Genomic DNA, 19,294 nt, shown 5'->3' on the forward strand with positions numbered 1-19,294 from the left:
AACCGTGCTCCCCAACCTGAATCTGCTGACGACTTGTTAATGATGTCAGAAAATAGTTTTAACATTCCGATCACAATTCTGATATTCATGTAGATAATGGCTGCACACCACTGACTACAACTAGCCTGGTCATCCTTGTTTGTGTCCCTTTGTGGGCTGTATTGAAGAAGTAACAGTAACAGTTCAACATTTCTTTCTTGTTGACAGCGTGAGGTTGCCCGTCACTTTAGTAGTGCTGGTAAAAAGAGTTTGTTACTTTTTGGTCACCCAGGCTAGCTGTTTCCTCCTGCTTCCAGTTTATATGCTAAGCTAAGCTAATCATTAGCTAACCATCATATTCTTATACATACATTAGCCTACATATTCAAGAGTTATCAATCTTTTCATCTAAGTATCTAAGTAAGATGAACCTTATTTGACCACATCACATCCTAACTATTCATATACAGGCAAATTACAATCAAACCCTATCACTGTGAAACACATGTCAACATACAGTATGACATGCTGAAGTAATCCAGTGTTACAAACTCTGCATCTGTATTCATACCATGTGTTTAAGACTATTACTTGTTTGTCCCAGTCTGACCATTCAACACACCTGCAGACCATTCATGTCTAAGTAAACACCATATACTCTGATAACATATATATGTCTCTCAACTGCGCATGCCTTAATACACACATTCTAGCTGTGCAGGTGACACACACCCACGTACACACACACACGTACACACTGAAACCTCATGTTGGCTTTGAGACACAGTTCGCCGGCTGGCCCTCGCTGTCTCGCACTCTCTGACGGGCTCTTAATGGTAAACTAACAGATTGTAAACATGCTGCTAGTTCGCTCTCTCTCTCTCCCTTTCTCTCTGCTCTCTATATTAATCACCCTCTTTCTCTCCATCTCCTTCTCTCTCTCTCTGTATCTACCTCTCTTCTTCCCTCACTTCTTTCACTTCCCTCTCACCCCGGTTCTCTCCATCCTTCCCCCTCTATCCCCATCCCTTCTTCCCTTTTCCTCTCTCTCTCTCTCTCTCTCTCTCACACACACTTGCTTTTCCTGGGGTATTTTTTAAACAATGTGTCCTTCATGTACGGTTGGTTACGGGGTGTACAGAAGGACATCATTAGCGCTGGTGGTTAAGCTGTAATTTACACCATTACCGAGGTAGGGGCCATTTTTATTGCCTAGTAAATTTCAGCTCTGAAATATTTAGACCATATGGCTCAATTTGTGTAATAACCTTAATTTCCAAGCACCCTTCAGCTCCCTTCAGCGCCGGCTGTTGTTGGCGGATGGCGGAGTGGTGTGTGTACACATTCGTATGTGTGTGCACGGTTTGGGGTTTGGAGCACACAGACACACACACACATGCACACGTACACAGATACATGGACATGGCATAAATGTTAATGCATACACTACACATAACCTCTTACATACACATTACACACTCTCTTCCACACGCTCTCACTCATTCATTCATTCACACACACTGAAACACACACACACACACGTATGTATGCATGGCAGTAGCAGATTAATAGGGTGTCAGCTTGTGTTTGGGTGAGGGAGCGTCAGGCGTCGGCCAGATGGTTCTCAGGGATGATGACTGTCAGGGGTCCTGCTCTGATCAATGGGATGTATTAATACAGCACACACGCACATGCACACACACACGCGCACACACACATTGCTGAACATACACACACAAATAAAAATATGTTATGCATGCACACAGCCACACATACAACCATATTCAGACATATGTATCCACAGAGTAAAACACACGCATACAGGAACACAGACACAGAAACACACACAGACACACACACACAGACACACACACACACACATATATATGCATGTGGTCTAACTTCACCAGTGATCCCAAGGGCCACAGTGTAACATCTGGAAGAGCCAGGGGAGGGAGGAGAGGACAGAGGAGTGAGGGAGGAGAGAAACGGGAGACAGGAGGATTTAAAAAATAGAGAGACGGAGAAAAGATCAGCGACAGATAAGAGGGAGGAGAAGGAAGAGTGGCTGGTGGAGTAAAAGAAGGAGCAAAGGGAGTGAGGAGAGAGATAAGACATTGAGGAGGTGTAGAGAGGGTTTAAAGGTGGAAGACAGTGAAAGCAGACCAGAGGAAATTAAGGGTGGGGTGGAAGGAGAAGTAGGGAGAGGAGTGAGAGAGGAATGGGAGGGTGAGGAGGAATACAGGACAGAGAGCATAAGGGAAGGATTGGGGAGGAGGAGGAGAAGGAAGAGGAGGAGGGAGAAAAAGAGAGAACAGACAGAGCAAATGTGGAAGGTAGTGAAGTATGTTTGGAGGAAAAGGTGGAAGAGAGAAGAGGTGGAGCAGGTGCATGACAGTAAGGTGGAATTTCTGAAGCCCTTGGCCAGAATTTGGCAAAATCCAAATTAACCTTATCATGGGGGAAATAAAGTCCCTGTGTACACTGACCTGTTAAAAAGAGCTTGATGGAGGGACAGGACAAGGTGGAAATGAAAAAAACATGTAAAGACTGAAAACCAAGCGGAAGAAATTTAAGAGAAGAGAGAAGAGGAAAGATAAATATAAAGCAAAAGAAAAGTGAAGGAGCCACGATGCAAGAAAGGCGACTTGGGTTACAGGGTTGTTTGAGTGACTAAGATGTCTGTCAGAAAGGTGTAAAGCATGGAGCGTGAATGTGTGTGTGTGAGAGACTGTGCGTGTGCCAGGCGGTGCGTAGGGGTCTAGTGAGGCAGGCCGCCTGCGCTTCGTACCCTCATTCCGTCCGATTGCCATGACGACCCCATTAATCAGCCAAGCTGGCACAGAGCAGGGTTCCCAGCCCAGCCTGAGATCAATATACACACAAATACACACATACCAAACGGACACACACACACACACATACACACACACACACACAGGCACAAATAACACATAGACAAACTAAGACATTGTGAACATTTAGCAAAGAAAAAAGTTAACTGAAAAACGGCAAAGAAGTGAGGATAAAGCCTACAAGAGAGAAAGAGAACAGAGAGCTAAAGTATGGTAAACTTTAAGGTTAAATCTATGATACTGTGAACATTCATATACAACAAACAACTATTTGCAAGATATTGTGCTTTAGTAGCTGGACAGGCCACGCTTGTGTAATGAATCTCGCTGTGTTTCCCCCATGTCAACTTTTTAATATTTTAATCTTTAGTTTTTGCTGATTCTAGCGAACATCAGCGCCTAGTGTTGTAAAGATCTTTGATAGCACGTGCCCTGACACTGTGCGCGACGTTGCGATGAGGTAATGTATTTATATGTGATTTTATATGTGATGTGTGTTGTTCATGATGGCGAAAAAGGCTGCAAAAATCTCAGTTACCTGTGTATATGATTCATGTGTGTATAGCATGAAGCATGAACATTTTTTGGGCTTTTAAGTGTTAAAGATCTATCCACTATATCTAACATCATCTGTTTTTGGCTCTGCCTTGCTAAGCAGCACAAAGTCAACACAGGACGTTGCTCGGAACTTTCTCATTGTCACTTTCTTTGTGTATTCCTAAACTACGGAGCGCATGCGGCGAAGGCAACCGTGTGACAAATGACCGCCACCAAAATAAGTCTATGCCATGTCAATGAGCCTCTCACACATACACGAACTCACGCACGCACACACACAAACACAGAGTGTTCCATATCAATGAGAAGGTGAAAGGTCTCCATTTACATCTTGTATTAATTATGAGTGACAAGCCAAAGGTCACCGAGGGAGAAGAGGCCACTCGTATGGACAGAATATAGATCTATACTTCTACCTCCTCTCCCCCTTTTGCTCTCCTGCCTGCTTTCCCTATCTATCACTCTGTCTCACCCCCCTCTTGATCCCCCACTTGTCTTTTATCCTCCTCTTCCACGCTTTCTTTAGGTCTCACTCATTCTTGCTCTCTTATCTTGTCTCTTTCTTACCTTCTCTGCTAACTCTATTGTTCTTTGTTGTGTATATCTGTCTGTTGCCCCTTTCTTTTTTTAAATTCTTCCTCCCTTTATTTTATAAATGGATAACTACAGCTCATAAGTAGAATCATAATGTTTTGGATATTATTGCAGACACACACAAGGAGGATTTGGAACTGTTGGTGAATATCTCACAGCACTGATCCAAGAGAGTTAACAGCAGTTTATGTGTGAATGTACAGTATGTGTGAGTCTGTGCATAGGCACGTGTGTGTCTGCTTATGTGTCACTGTGTGTGTGTGTGTGTGTGTGTGTGTGTGTGTGTGCGCATGTTTTGTTTGTGGGGGCTTGCTTAAAGTTATTTCCTGTGTTGGAGAATCAGACATGGGACAGAATTGTGGGAAGGGCCATGGGGAAAGGCAGGCCATGGGCAGTGTGTGCGTGTGTGTGTGTGTGTGTGTGTGTGTGTGTGTGTGTGTGTGTGTGTGTGTGTGTGTGTGTGTCTCTCTCTCTTCAGGCCCCCTCAGTGGCAAACAGATGGCACCAGCACCACAGGTAGAGTCCAAAATTTCTTCACATGCATCACAAAATGACAATAGACGCACACACATATACTGTATATTTATCGTCCATATATTTTTTCTTGGTGTATTCTTTTATGCTTAAGAATTCAAGACATGCAGACATTAATTCACTGGCTTGTTTGAACAATTTTCAGTTTGTGCTCACATATGCTTATATGAGTGGTCTCATAAGCACATAAAACAATTAACAGCTGTGTGCAGCTCTACTTGATATCAGAAACAATTAACAGCATGAAACTGTACTCGCACATGACTGCATGCATGCTACCATCCTTCAGCATTCACACCTCGTGTGTGTGTGCGCTTCTACATGTGTGCATTTACCTCCACAGTGAGAGCAGTAACAGCAGATGAGTTGAGCGTTGGGTCCTGTTGGTGCTTCTTGTAAACCAGTCTGTAATGGGAAATGAGACCGTTGGGCCGTCCCGGCTCACTCCACTTCAGATGGGCCGAGTAGGCGCCTGTCAAAGTGTCAGCATGTGGGAATGTAACAGAACTTCAATACATGAACCTTATAACCATACCAATTATCATGTGACTCACCAGTGGGTGTGGCAGTGGGAGGGGCCATATCTTGTGGTTCTGCCTGTAAGGTCTGAGCTAAAGCCCAGTGGCTCAGAACTGAGCCTTTGGAGTTGTGGGCGCGAACTCTGTACTGGAAGTAGCTGAACGGTCGCAGGGCAGGACTTGCATCAAAAAATTCAAGCGGCCCACTGGACCAGATGAAAACCAACAGTTCCCCCTCTGTTCCAACTGGACGCCTGTAACAGAATCAATACTTGGATCAGCCAATCCTCTCAATTTATTCCTTATAGCTCAAATAAAAAAGCTAACAACTATTGTACTATTTTCGAAAGCATACTTTCAGTTTCTTCGTGCAACTGAAGTAGAATTATAATGACATTTCGCTTTTTGTGTATTTGAAATATTTAAAATGTGCTTGAGTTATGCTTAAAAGAAATAAAAGTATGGTAGTATATTGTAGAATACTGAAGATAAGCACATTTTGTGTGTGACTCGAATAAAAAATGTAACATCACGTCTTCAACATCATGTCTAAGTCAGTGGCTGATGCAAGCAACCTGATGTCTTGGTAAGCCCTTTTGTCTGTGATTACACAGGGCTTCAGGTGTGAGTGTGTGAGAGAGATTTTTCCTATTTTATCCAAGTCCCTGTCTGCCTGAGTCTGATCATGCCAGGTGTGTCAGCGTGTGTGTGTGAACTGCTATGCTAATGTGTGTTTCCTGAGGACTTAAAGGGCTTAGTCTGGTCTGACCCTGCATACAGATCACACACTCTTTGGTCAACAAGCAGACCACGACCTTCAGCATGCATTAATACACACGCGCAGACGCACACACACCAAGTAGGTAGATTCGTGAGTAGAGATTTGTGTGGAGCCACATCACCAAAACTTCTATGCTTTTCTTTGTGTAAAGCAAAATATGTGCACATATGAAGAGATCGTGTGTATGTGATGTATGTGTGTCACCACAGGCTGACTAAGAATATAAAAGCAGCATTGTGTATGTTTTTTTGTTTTTTTTTTAATGTCTATGTCTGCTTGTCGATTCTACATCATCCACTTTCGATACGATTTCTCATAATTAAAAAAGCCTCTTCCGCATATTAATAAAATATAACATCTGTTCATTCTTCAGAAAAAGATAATTAAAAACGTGGTTTATTCTACAAGTTAAATAAACAGATAGTCAGTTGGCTGATATATGCAACGTCACTGCTAGATGCATCTCAATCTAACACACTGGACCTTTAAAACCAATCAAATGCACAATGTTGTAGGCAAACAACATGTTGAAATTAGAGACTGTTACCTGAAAAGGTTACGACAATTTTCATGATGCTGTTTATAATTAGTATGACAGTGTTGCCATAGAGGGTCAGAGAGGGTGGTTGAGATGCAAACATGTGACACTGATACGGTCTCCAACAACAGCCTGGGTTTTGGTTTCTTTTAACCATGAGAGCGATCTTTTTGGAACCTCATCCCATGATAGCCCAACAGAAGACACAACCAACAGTGTACTGCACATGTTATGTGTATGTTACCTGTATATATGGTAGGATGTGATGAGTCCATTGGGTTTTTCAGGTTCTGACCAGTTGATCTCCAGCACACTGGCTCCAGCTGCCTTCACTCTGGGAGGCGGCAGACCTTCTGGTACGGCCTCTAAAGTCCTAACATACACACCTCCTCCAACTCCACATCCCTCTACAAGGGGTAAACAGGAGAATTTGTCAGAAACAAACATTTTTATAGGAATCTGTCTGTAGTGAATTTGTTTTAGATCAATAACATATATTAAAACTAAACTCAGCTCTACCTTTCCAGCTAAAAGACATAAGCTACACTTAAACATCTCAGTGTACTGACTGATTATCTACAGGCTGCATTAAAGGTCTTTTTATTCATTTTTATTCATAATTCTCAATTATGTCTTTTTTAAGGTGCATGACTGTTACATTGTCTTATAAGAGCAGCACATCTAAAATACTTACCAGTTTGACAGGCCTGTACTCTGATGTAGTAAATGGTGAATGGCTCCAGATCAGTCACAGTGAGGTGCAGCTGTTGTCCAGCGTGATGTATCACGGCTCTGTCACTTCCTGGATTTAACAGGATGTTGTAGTTTACAGGCTGCCTGCTGATGAGCTGAGCTGTGGAAAAGGAAAAAGACACAAGAGATATGATAACCTTTAATTAGGAGTGTATACTCTCTATATAGTATTGTAATAATAACAGTGTATTTTCAAGCTGGTTATAAAAGCAGTTCTTGTTGCTACAACCTGTAATTATCTTGAGTTATAAGACAGTTTAAGTAGTTTACATTTGAATGACCTACATTCACCTCTTGACGCCAAGAAGAGCTTGTTTAAAACAGGGTCATAAAATGTTACCATCCATGGTTCTATGTATTTACTACTCCGCAAGTGAATAACTTAGATGCTGTTGTGCTTAACACACAGTGCACAAGCGTTGTTATACTTATCTTTTTGAAATTTTTTGCCCCTAATATTGGTAAAAGTTTTCCTGTGGTACTGAAGGAGATATCAATATATCTTAAGGTATTGTAGTGAGGTCAAAATGTCCAGTGCATTGTGACAAACCTAGTTCGATGTCTGTATGACACAACAGACTTGACTATGCAGACAATATTAACTTTATAAGGTTAATAATAATTTTTATGCACAATTAATAGACAAAGTCGAGGATTCTTCTTAAGTTATATTGTATACTGTCTTAAAATATTGTAACATGGTCATGTAACATTAAAATGACCGAGTTCTATTTTAGCTAGAACATATAGTTTCAACTAAATGTATGAATTTGATCACTAAAAGATGTACACATGAAAAAACTTAAGTAACTATCTATACAGAATACGATTTCCTACATGCACAATGGCATATTGTTGTCTTCTCACTGGCTGATCTTGCCTTCACAATCCTGTCTCTGTGGTCTCACAACCACACAAAACCACACAAATGTATACATACAGAAACACCCACACAGATACACACGCACGCACCTAGACTTTGTTAATATTCTCACCGGCGGTTTTTCCATAATTCAGGCCAACTGTATTGTGATGGGTTATTCAACATTCATGAACTCTGGATATCTCGAGAACGAACTGATTACCAGACAAATGAAAGACTTCAATTATTCACCCCCCAACTCACATATGCACACATCCACCTACACACACACACACACACACACACACACACACACACACACACACACACACACACACACACACACACACACACACACACACACACACCTCTGACTTCAGCGCATGAAGCTTTTTATTTGAGCACACTGGCTGCATTAACACACACACACACACACACACACACACACACACACACACACACACACACACACACACACACAGGGGTCATCATGCATCGGTATGTTTCTCGGTCATAGAAGTTTAATCGTCACTGTGATATTTAAGTTCTATTATTCACAACCAATCAGCTACTTTGACATCGCCTGTTTCACACACATGATGCCCATAATTACAAACCAGCACATATACAGTTACATGCAACAAAAAACATGCACACGTGCGAAGTGCTCTCTCAGACACACACACACACACACACACACACACACACACACACACACACACACACACACACAAAGAGAGACACAAACACCGCGAAGGAGAAATTGATCCTAGAGTAAATGTCTTTTTAATAGCCATACGTCAGTGCTTTAGCAGTCAATGTATGCATATGAAGACACAAACGCACGTGCATATACGTACACACACACACACACACACACACACAGGCACACTACCACAGAGACCCCCACACGCGCATACACAGGCACACACAAGTCGAAAACACTCCAGACTCTGGGCTCAGGGAGTTAACCAAGCGTGAGAACCCAGCCGATATTTCCTCACCTTTAGAATCAACCCATAATGACGATAGAATAGGCCTGCCTATGGAAATGTCTCCGCAGTGATGTGCACACACACATATGCACTCACACACACTCAAATACACATGTATAAAGATGCATGCATAAACACAAATATGCAGAAGCAAAAGACACACACATACACAAACACTCGCGCACCAAAGTGAAGTGTCTCTGCTAGTTGGCCCTATAAGCGGTTTCTGAGATAGGAAATCAGCCTAATGAGAGCGTAATAGTCAATGATAGATGGGTTAGGGCAGACAATCACTGCCCCATAAGCATGAAACTCAGCCCTGAGTGTATGCTCATGTAAACCTGTGTATGTGTGTGTGTCCAGGTCTTGAGAGGCCAGAAGGTGAATGGAAAACTACTTGGGGCTTTTGTTTCAGTCTGACCCCTCTCCCCGTCTCCTCATATCAGAGGAAGAATTGTTTCACATGGAGGAAAAGCGTCTTTCTGCTCAGCATCATATGGTGAGTATATATTTTTTCCTACCTTGTAGAGTTAAATCCAGTGAATGTCATGTTGTAAAAGTGCTCCACCAAACTAAATTAAATTAAATTAATTTGAAATCTGTTCATGTAGAAACCTTTGTTCTGGAAAATAAAATAGCAGGATACTGTATGACATTACTCTTTTCCCACTTCGTTTAATGCAACTTCAGGAATTAACTGCAAGAAAATAAGAATTAATTCTGCTCACTCTATGTCTTTATCTAGTGAAGCTCTTGCTGTGGTATGAAGTGGGTTTTTTTTTTTTGGTGTTTTCTAAGTTATAAACACTGGATTGAGCACCTTCTGGCCATGAAACTTTGATCAAGCGCTGTTTTGCAGTCACTATCAGAATTAGTCTAAGGTTTAATTGGTCAATGATGCATCCAAATAACAAGAATGTTAGACTTGAAGGAGCCATTGTTTCTATAAATGCTTTTTGTCAGTGCTCCTCAACATAGAAAAAGAGTCGTCTCTGGAATGACACTCAACTTGGAAGACTTGGAAGTTAAAGACTTGTGACTTGACCTGAGGCATGATGACTCCAATGTCTGGTCTGTGTTCATTTTATGTTTATGTTTATGTTTATGTTAATGACTTAAGTTTCTTGGGTGTGGAAAAAGGGACTAAGGACTTGACTTTCCTTCGTTTGTCACAACCTGTGACTTGCCTTGACTTGGGGCTTGAAACTTGGAATAATTTACATGAGTCACATGTCTGCTAAATGGAAATGAGTCTCTGAAATGTGTAAACTGTATATAATGTTTTCATTCTTACATTTTTCACAGAAAAGTCTGACTTTTGAAATCTCCAATTTCCAGCGAAAGAGTGCATGTGTGATTGAGCACTGTTAGCTACTACAGAATACAACTTGGATAACAAAAAAGATTGCTAAAAACATAAAAATGTTTTATCTCTTATTAGAAACCAAAGCATTCGTCCACCACTAGCTACTCACCAGGAGGGGTCCAGGCAAGAGAGATGGAGTGAGGGCCAGACACTGTCACATTGTGGGGAGGTTGGATCCCGGTGGGGCAGGACACTGGCGTTTGTATAACATATTTGTCACTCACACCCGTCCCACCCGCTGTACTGGCCTCCAGCTCATACACATACCTGAAGAGAGGGAAGGGTTAAGACGTGGCAGACAAAGAGAGGTGACAAGGTAAAGAGATGGTGTATAGAAGCAGCGCAGAGAAAACAGATGAGGGGATCAAATTGAGGAACGGATATGAAGAGAAACAGTGTTAATATGTTCCAAATATTCGACCCAGCGCCATCAAACAGCACAGCATTAGGTCTTAATGTCAGTAGGAGCTTTTAAACTGGCAAAAGAAAAGCAAATCAAGAAGCTGCTGGTGTCGGTGCTCATCTTACTGCAGTTTACAAGTAATGGCTGAAACAGCAACTGACAGTTAAAAAGCTTATAAAACAACCAGACACTGGTGTTTATTCTGCTTTCAGGGTCTATTGTCAAACTTTAAAAAGATGGCTCTCTCAACAAGACCAAGTCCTCGGCCTTGCATGAACAAAGGGGGGAACTGCATTTTGTAAATGTCACTTTCAGGTTTTAATAATGTTTGTGTCATGACATAATTTGTTGGCATGGTAAAAAACTGACAACAGTGTAAAAAACAAGTTCCTATCACAGCCAGAAGTTCTCCAGCTGTCAGAGCATTCATGAACAGCAAGGGTGTGTAGTTTCTGCTTAAATGCCCCATTCAAAAATGAATTTTCTCCCAAAAATCCCTTGGCTTGTAGGCTTTCTAATTGTGGTTAATAAATTGCAATAACCTCTTGAAAGACTCAGACAACCCGCCCCCACGCACAGATTCAAACGTATGTGTGTGCACATGCCCCTGTGTGTGGGCTCGTACACTTGAGATCCATGGCTTCTTTCTTCTCTCTCTCCGTTATACATCTCTCTCTCTCTCTTTCTCTCTCTCTTCCATCGGTCTCGCTGCCTCTCTCGTCCCACTCTCTAACTCGCCCATGACATCATATGATAGATTTCCCTTTTAAGCGTGTGTGGCTGGCTGGTGCTAAAGCCTACATTAGCTGTGTAAGTGGGCCACCGTTTAACATTAAAAGCCTTTAATTTGCTATAAACTCCAGCACACATACATTAATAGACGGCGGTGTTGGGTTATTGTTCCTGCGCAGAGCGTTTTAAACAGGAGGCCATTAGCCCTTCTGCAGTGGGTTAGAGCGCAGTCAAGAAAATGTATTAAAACTACTCATATGTTACTCACACACACGCAGGAAAACATAAATAAATAAATGCACCTCACTGAGACACACCAACTATTGCAAAGAGAGCCACAAAGAGAGAGAGAGTGGAAGAGAGCAAAGAGGAAGAGTGTGATGGCATAAGGTTTCAGTGGGAGAATGAATTTAAACACTTCATCACTGGAAGATTTTTACTTAAATGTAAATACTGCCTTGGGATATCAAAAGTAAAACGGTGTGTGTGTGCATGGTAGGTAATCGTGAGTGGGGGCATTTGCATCTGTTTAGCTTTGGATGTGTGTGTGTGTGTGTGTGTGTGTGTGTGTGTGTGTGTCCTGCGGGGCCAGCCAGAGGGAATAGGTTAATTCTCTCGTCATCTTAGACACTTCCTGGGCTGGCGAAGCAAAGTGACAGCTAATCAACATTGTCATAAATAATCAATGGCCACTTTGAGCAGTCTCACGCACGGACACATGCACACACAGAAAGGCATGCGTGGAAACACACCCACATACGCACGGGCGAAAAACACACACAAGACTGCCGGGATAATGGGGCTGGTGCTCTCTGTGTAATTCTTGGCGCAGGGCTAAATTGGGAAAAGAAGGAAAGGAGGAAGGGAATGAGGTAAGAGGGAAAGGATGGGAGGGGAGGGGGAGAGGGAAGAGAAGTGAATAGGAAGCAAGGAAAGTGATGAGAAGCAAAGGGTCGGGACGGGAATGCCTTCTGGCAGACTATCAGGAATTAGGGAAAATTAAACGTCACACACACACACGATCCTATCTTGTTTCTTCCTCCCTTTCTCTTTCACACACACATCGCAGAGATTGGAGTACTGCAGGGTGTTATCCCACGAATTCTATTTGGGGTAAGGAGAAATTGTCTCAGGAGAGAGTGAGAGCGAAAGAGAGAGAGAGAGAGAGAGAGAGAGAGATAGAGAGAGAGAGAGAGAAGGCCGGGGAGAGAGGGAGAGGGGGACAGGAGAGACAGGAACGGGAGGAGGGGGGGGTATCATTTTACACTCCCATAATTAAAACAGAAAATCCATCTTCGAAAAAAGACACGGATTAATAAAGGTTAAATGAAAATAAACAGATAAATAAAATCTACGCTCGGCTGCTGTCTGTAAGCAAAAGCCAGATCTGATTTGTGATTTCAATATGTGTGTGTTTGTGTGTGTGTGTGTGGTAATGTTTGCGCCTGTCATTGGCATGTCAAATATTTGCTCATTAAATGACACAAACAGACATATACAGAGAGCAGTCCTGTGAGAGAGACATGGATGAGATGATAGGAGAGCTTTTAAAACAGGGTGACCCCGATAATAAACACACAAACATAAATGTACACACTCAAATTGGAAAATTGAGGAATTAAAGGGATGATTAATTATGAAGCTACAACTGCAGTGTGTTTATGCATTTGTGACTTCTACATTTAGGTGTTATGTGTGTGTGTGTGTTAGCGCGTGCGTCTGTACCTGCGGTTTGGCTGGAGTCCAGTGTCAGTATAATTCTGGTCACGGTGGTCTCCAGTAAAAACAGTGCGACCATCTCTTTTCAGTCTGCACTGGGAGATGTGTCCATTAGGCTGGGACGGCTGATCCCAGTACAGCTCCACCGCAGATGTGTTTATTATCAGATGTCTGGGCCTGGACCAAACACCTAGAGAGGCAAAGACGGAAAGATTATAGGATGACAGGTTAAACATTATTTTGTTCATTGCTGAGAAAATGATATTCATTTGTATAAGCATTCAGATTGTAAATTATCGAGTCACAAGCTAATTGTTAATATGATGGAGAAGATGGCAAAGTTTCCTCATGAGATTATGATACGACCAGGAGTGGAAAAAACTTAAAAACAGAGAGAATGTGGGTGAAAATACCTAATTTAATAGTTTAAAGAGGAACACAAATAGTCAAAATGTACAATTTGCCTGTGTGAAGGAGGAGAATTTGAATATCTCAATGAAGTGTAATTTGTTTATTAACATATAAACACAAAGAAGAAGCAAATACGCTATTTGAAGTGGACACTGAGACACAAAAAGGGAGAGGGGAGCGATGAGAAGGAGGAGCTTAACTGGAAGAATTAGGAGGCTCATGTAAAAATAAATTAATAGAGAGATTAGATGTGTAGACAGATAGAGAAAATATTCAATTTGTAAGAGAGGTAAAAATATTTTTAAATGAAAAAAAATAAGAAAAACATCAAATTAGTTTCAGAAGAATGTCAAAGAGTTGCAGAAACGATGGGAAGAGAGCAAACAGATGTGAAGGGAAAACATTGTGAAAAAGAAGTGAGAGAACATACTGTAAACAAGTGTGAAGTACATGAGAGGAAAACAATCATCGTAATTGAAGTTCTCTAATATAAATACAAAATTGATGACGCCGTTTTAGTTGGGCAACAAAAAAGGCTTTGCTGCCCTGCAGTCACCAGCGTACACAAGAGAGACAGAGAGAGAGAGCGAGAGAGAGAAAGAGAGGTGAAGGGTAGCAAGCTACAGCGTAGGGAGAGCAAAGAAGGACATGAGAGGGGGAGGATTCAAAAAAGGAGAGCAGTGGGAGGAGAACAGATAAGTGAGCGGAGCAGCAAGGAGAGGAAAAAAATATCTGAAAGGAAATCAGTAAATAAAAAAAGATTTAAAAAGATCAACTGTAAAAAAAAATTACAAAATGCAAGAGATCAAAAACAATGTTTTTTTTTTTAAAGCTTTTGTATTAATCAACCTATTTTTTCAGTAATCTAGTAAAAGCATGTATGATGTTTGTATGTTTAGGTGTCCAGGTCATATTTTACATTAGCTGCACATTATCATGCAAAAAAGCTTGGCTTTACATTCTTCTGGATGTGAAGGTATTGTATACAGGAGGTATTGTAAATATTTAAGACCTGTGGAATGACCTCTTCATTTGTAAATAAATGTCACTACACAAAATCAGATAGAGAATTCCTAAAATTTATATAGATGTGTTTGTGTGTGTTTGCGTTTGTACCAGCAGGGGAGGCTTGCAGGGTGCGTCCTGTGGAAGGTAAACTGGTGCCACATCCGACAGCTGTGCAGGCGACCAGCGCAAAACTGTAATCTGTGTATGGCTGCAAACCTGTAGCACACACACGCACAACAATGAATATGTGGTTAAAAAGAGCACACCAGATGAATCCCGGACTTGTAAACTCATATAGGGTGAAAAAAAAATCACATTATACTTTTTGCAATAATTTGTACAAATGACGATGGACAGCCAGTAAAAAGGGACGAAGAGAAGACAAACAACAAAATAACAAAAGGGGAAAAAGTAAAAGAGAAAGAGGGAAGCTTGCCCGGCCCGTATCACTAACTCTCTTCCTAACCTTTTCCTCTCTCTATCCATTTCACTCTCCCTCCCTCTGTTCTTTCCACAGTCTCTCAACGGATGGATCCATATCTGTCGGTGTTAAATTATGCATGCCATAACTCAATAATGAAACAACGTAAAGATGGGCAGCCGCGGAACTGACATGGGATAGGAACGGTCCAACGCTGTAATGTCATCAGCTTTTGATCTATGATAATTATGATACCTCGGTATGCGTTTAGGCTACAGCGTCCAGACATGATTTATTTATAGGCACCTGCTATGCAGTCTAAAAGAAATCACACAGCGACTGAGTGGTCCTTTAACTACAACCACAGGAAATCAGTTTTTGGTGCTACAGTGAACCTTTGGTAGTAAAATTTAAACACTGGAAGCTGTTAAAAAAGCCTTTGTGTACCCAAACAAAGTTAGAACCACGGTCTTGTGACTGACAACCTCTGTTTTTCTTCAGATATATTTCCTGCACGTCTCTTGATCTACGGTGGATGGATGCAAATCCTTAATGTTGTCACAGGGTTGAATGGATGTTTTATGGTCATTCACTGAGCTGACAGCGTACAACAGCTTACAAATCAAATTCAAGGGAAGATGAAAGAACTGAAATGACTTTATTTTAAAATTATGACTGTAAACACAGGCTTTTGCATTGGCATGTGTGTTTAATTCCTTATTTCTGCCTTAAATCTGCACTTTTTTAGATGAAGATATACAGTTTTACAATGTAAAGATTTATGATACATTAGATAAATGAATCAGAAATGTTTAGTTAATTGTTTTTGTTTTACCTACTGAAAAAATAAAATAAATCCGGTGCAAAATAAGCTTTATTTTGGTTTAACAAAAAAGTAAGTCTTATGATAATTTAATGGCTCTCCCTCCGTATGTTTAGTATTGAAGGACAAAAAGACAGTGCACGACCAGATGTGAGACAGAATTAAATGACACAGTTATCACGTATCAGCGTAACTGGAAGAAAAAGGACCAAAAAAATGGACGTAACTCTTTTTGTGAAATTTACGACATAATTAAGCCAATAATCTTAATTATCTAATGGCGTCTCCCACTGTGTATGTTTGGAGGCTGAGAGACAGAGAAGGACACCCTACTGTGTCTCAGCTGCTATATGCATGTCCGACCCACCCTATGTTGATGGTGGAGAACATGTGCACCAACACACACACACACATGGACGCATACACACACACACACACACACACACACACACACACACACACACACACACACACACACACACACACACAGAGTCTAATGCACAGCGGAGAGCTTCACCACGGTTTCCTCACGTCTTATTCTAGTGCTTAGCCTGCTTAATATGCCTTGCAGCCTGCCACGCTTAACCCAACCTCTGATCAATGTGTGTGTCTGTGTGTGTGTGTGCACGCGTGCAAATGCTCTCACAATTTTGCCCTGTGTTTGGGTTAAATAAAGGAAATCTGCCAGCCATACAAAAGTACTCGGGTTGAAGCGTAAGGCTCTGTTACACTATTTAACTGTGCAACTAAGCGTGTGTATATGCGTGTGTGCACTCCGGCATAGTAAATGATATCTAGACTGCAAGTGATGTCATTCGTCGCAACGGTGAATAAAGCAGTAACCTTTCACTACATTTTTCTTGCATACGTAGAGACAGAGCGTCCCTGCAGGAGTCAGAATGGAGCTTGAAAGTGGAAAGAGGGCAGTGTTACAACTTCACGGGTTATCTGTGTGCATAAACTAAATATTCTAAATGTTTTAAAGTGCTGCTTGTGCTTATTGAGGCCAGCCTACACTCAGGTCAGGACGCAAAGCCGACTGAGAGAATTTGCTCTTGAAAGTTGACTTATCGGTTCTGCCCTCTGCGAAATGAGCAAACAGTTTGAAACTACAAGAAAAAAACATGACCTGATTTTCCACCTACTGTCTCCTGCTATTTTAAATAGAAACCAACACAAACACACCTATACTTTTCATTCAACACGTGCCCGTGAAAATTAACACAAATACACACACGCACACAAACACACACATACCCACACACACACAAACACATTTGATGTTTCTTGGTGTGTTTCAAATTATCATTAACACTCAGCCTGAAGAGGGCAGTGTTGGTCTGCTGGAGAAATGACACCACGTATAACATGGTTGAGTGTCTATGTGCAACAGAAACAGAGAGTGTGTGTGTGTGTGTGTGTGTGTTTTTAAGTGTGTGTGCGCGCAGACCTATATGTCCTCGTACACATGCATACACATGTGTGCCTCTGTGCTTGATTATGGAAAGACAGAGGAAGCTTCAATCATTTTAACAGTGATCACCGGGAAGTGAAAAACGGGTGGAGGGCGTTTTGATGGGAGCAGCCAGCAGCTCACTAATGCAGAGTGAGACAAGGCTGTAACTGTCATCGTAAGAGTTGGACACAGAGGAGACTGGTGAGAGTTTGTGCGGGACGGAGAGAGAAACAGAGTGAAACAGAGTGAAGAGTTGGTGCTTACATTTAAGCAAAAAAGTCAAAGAGAGAGAAAAAGAACAAACAAGGGACAGGATTAAAAGTCTGTTGTTCTGGGTTCCTCTTAAGTGTGTGTGTGTGTGTGTGTGTGTGTGTGTGTATTGCGGTGGCGCTGTTAAAATAACTGATTTAAAATGGCATTTTATTGACAGGTTGCCGTTTCCTGTTTGCATTAGAGAATATGATAGGATGATGGGCGCAGGCCACAATACCATGCCAGATACCTGATATACCATATAGACAGACAGAGGGAGAGTGAGAGAGAGAGAGACAGGGATGGTCAAGTGAAAGAGAAGATGAAGAAAGCTGGAAGAGCCAGGCAAGAGAATAAGAGGAGTAAGAAATGTGAGGACGGCTGAGAAAGACATGAAAGAGGCTGAAATGGAAAGATAAGGGGAAGAGAAGAACAAGAGGGGAGGTTCGATGGAGCATAAGTCAGGAGAGAGAGTGAAAAGAAACAAAGAGTAAGAAAACAGAATTTACCTCTACTTGCATGAGAAATAGAAAAAAACAGATGAAGCATCAAGAACAAGCATGAAAAAGGAAAGAAAAGAGATAGACAGAGAGAGAGAAAGAGAGAGAGAGAGGGACAGAGAGAGAGAAAGAGAGAGAGGGGAGGAGAGCTTTGATAACACCTCTCCTAAATAATTAAGAGTTTGACTTCCTGTCTGTGGCTCCCTAATGCAGAGACCGTCTGGGATGGAACAATGAGATCAGGTTCACACAGACAGACAGACACACACGCGCACATGCACACACGCACAAACACGCACACACACACACACACAAATACACACGAGCCACCATGCTGGTAAAACTTATTGCAAAGTCCATTTGCAAAGTATGTAAAATATTCACACATGCGCACGTTAACAGGAAACATGAAAACACACATACAGACACGCACACACACAAAGATTCAATTGTGGAGGACGAGTCCGTAGAGCTGAGAGGGAAAATGGTGTCATCTATAAAGCACGTATGAATGTGTCACCGAAGAAGATGGTCTGCAGTTTTTAAAGACTGTATGTTTTCATATGTGATTAAAAAGTACTTTTATATTTAGATTGTTGTAATTTCAGACAAAGTGAAGAATCTTGAAAAAGCTGAATTTAAAGATGAAAGAAGTTAACCTGTAATTCACAAAAGTATCAAATCCTGATCTGTTTTTAACCAACATTAGAGCTTCATTTCCATTCAATTAAATGTTTAAATTTGAAGTAATTTATTTTTCTGTCCGTTTTTTTTTTCAATTTATATCACCTCCTTCTCCTTTAGTCCTCAGACTCCTTACTTTTGCCTCTTTGTTTTATCAAGACACCAGAGACGGGACAGACGTGCTGTGTAAACAGGAGAGAGGATTCAGGCAGCTGGGTAACATGAGGATCCATAACATCTCATAGAACATCCTTCTTTACTGCAAACAGTCCCACTGAGTTCCACTCTCTACCTCCAGTCTGAGAGCTTATAAGTTAGAGGCAGAATTCAAGACGAGGTTACCGAGAGTGATTTTTAAACTAGTTGGATGAAAGACTTTCTACACACTGGGAGGATCACAGTTCTCATGAAAGACACATTGAAGACTGATGCATGAAAAGGAAAGTTCCTGTTTGTCTTGTCTTGTTCACCCTCTCCTCCCCGTGTCTACATGCCTGCACCTATGGCAGGGACCAATCAGAGCACGGACTACGGGGGAAACACATTAATAAA

General features: G+C 41.5%; 1 protein-coding gene across 1 annotated transcript in view; it reads right to left on the bottom strand.

The window, feature by feature from the left end:
- The window catches only part of ush2a (Usher syndrome 2A (autosomal recessive, mild)), a 186,788-nt gene that overhangs the window by 24,518 nt on the left and 142,976 nt on the right, over nt 1-19,294 (bottom strand). Inside the window, exons 66-72 of the mRNA XM_037096057.1 lie at nt 14,715-14,822; nt 13,194-13,377; nt 10,443-10,600; nt 7,052-7,210; nt 6,602-6,764; nt 5,075-5,292; nt 4,856-4,992 (exon numbers count right to left, since the gene is read on the bottom strand). Of these exons, the coding sequence (XP_036951952.1) occupies nt 4,856-4,992; nt 5,075-5,292; nt 6,602-6,764; nt 7,052-7,210; nt 10,443-10,600; nt 13,194-13,377; nt 14,715-14,822 (1,127 nt within the window). The remainder of the gene's footprint in view (nt 1-4,855; nt 4,993-5,074; nt 5,293-6,601; nt 6,765-7,051; nt 7,211-10,442; nt 10,601-13,193; nt 13,378-14,714; nt 14,823-19,294) is intronic.

This window comes from Acanthopagrus latus, chromosome 4 (genome assembly GCF_904848185.1).
Source record: "Acanthopagrus latus isolate v.2019 chromosome 4, fAcaLat1.1, whole genome shotgun sequence".
Lineage (NCBI taxonomy): Eukaryota > Metazoa > Chordata > Actinopteri > Spariformes > Sparidae > Acanthopagrus > Acanthopagrus latus.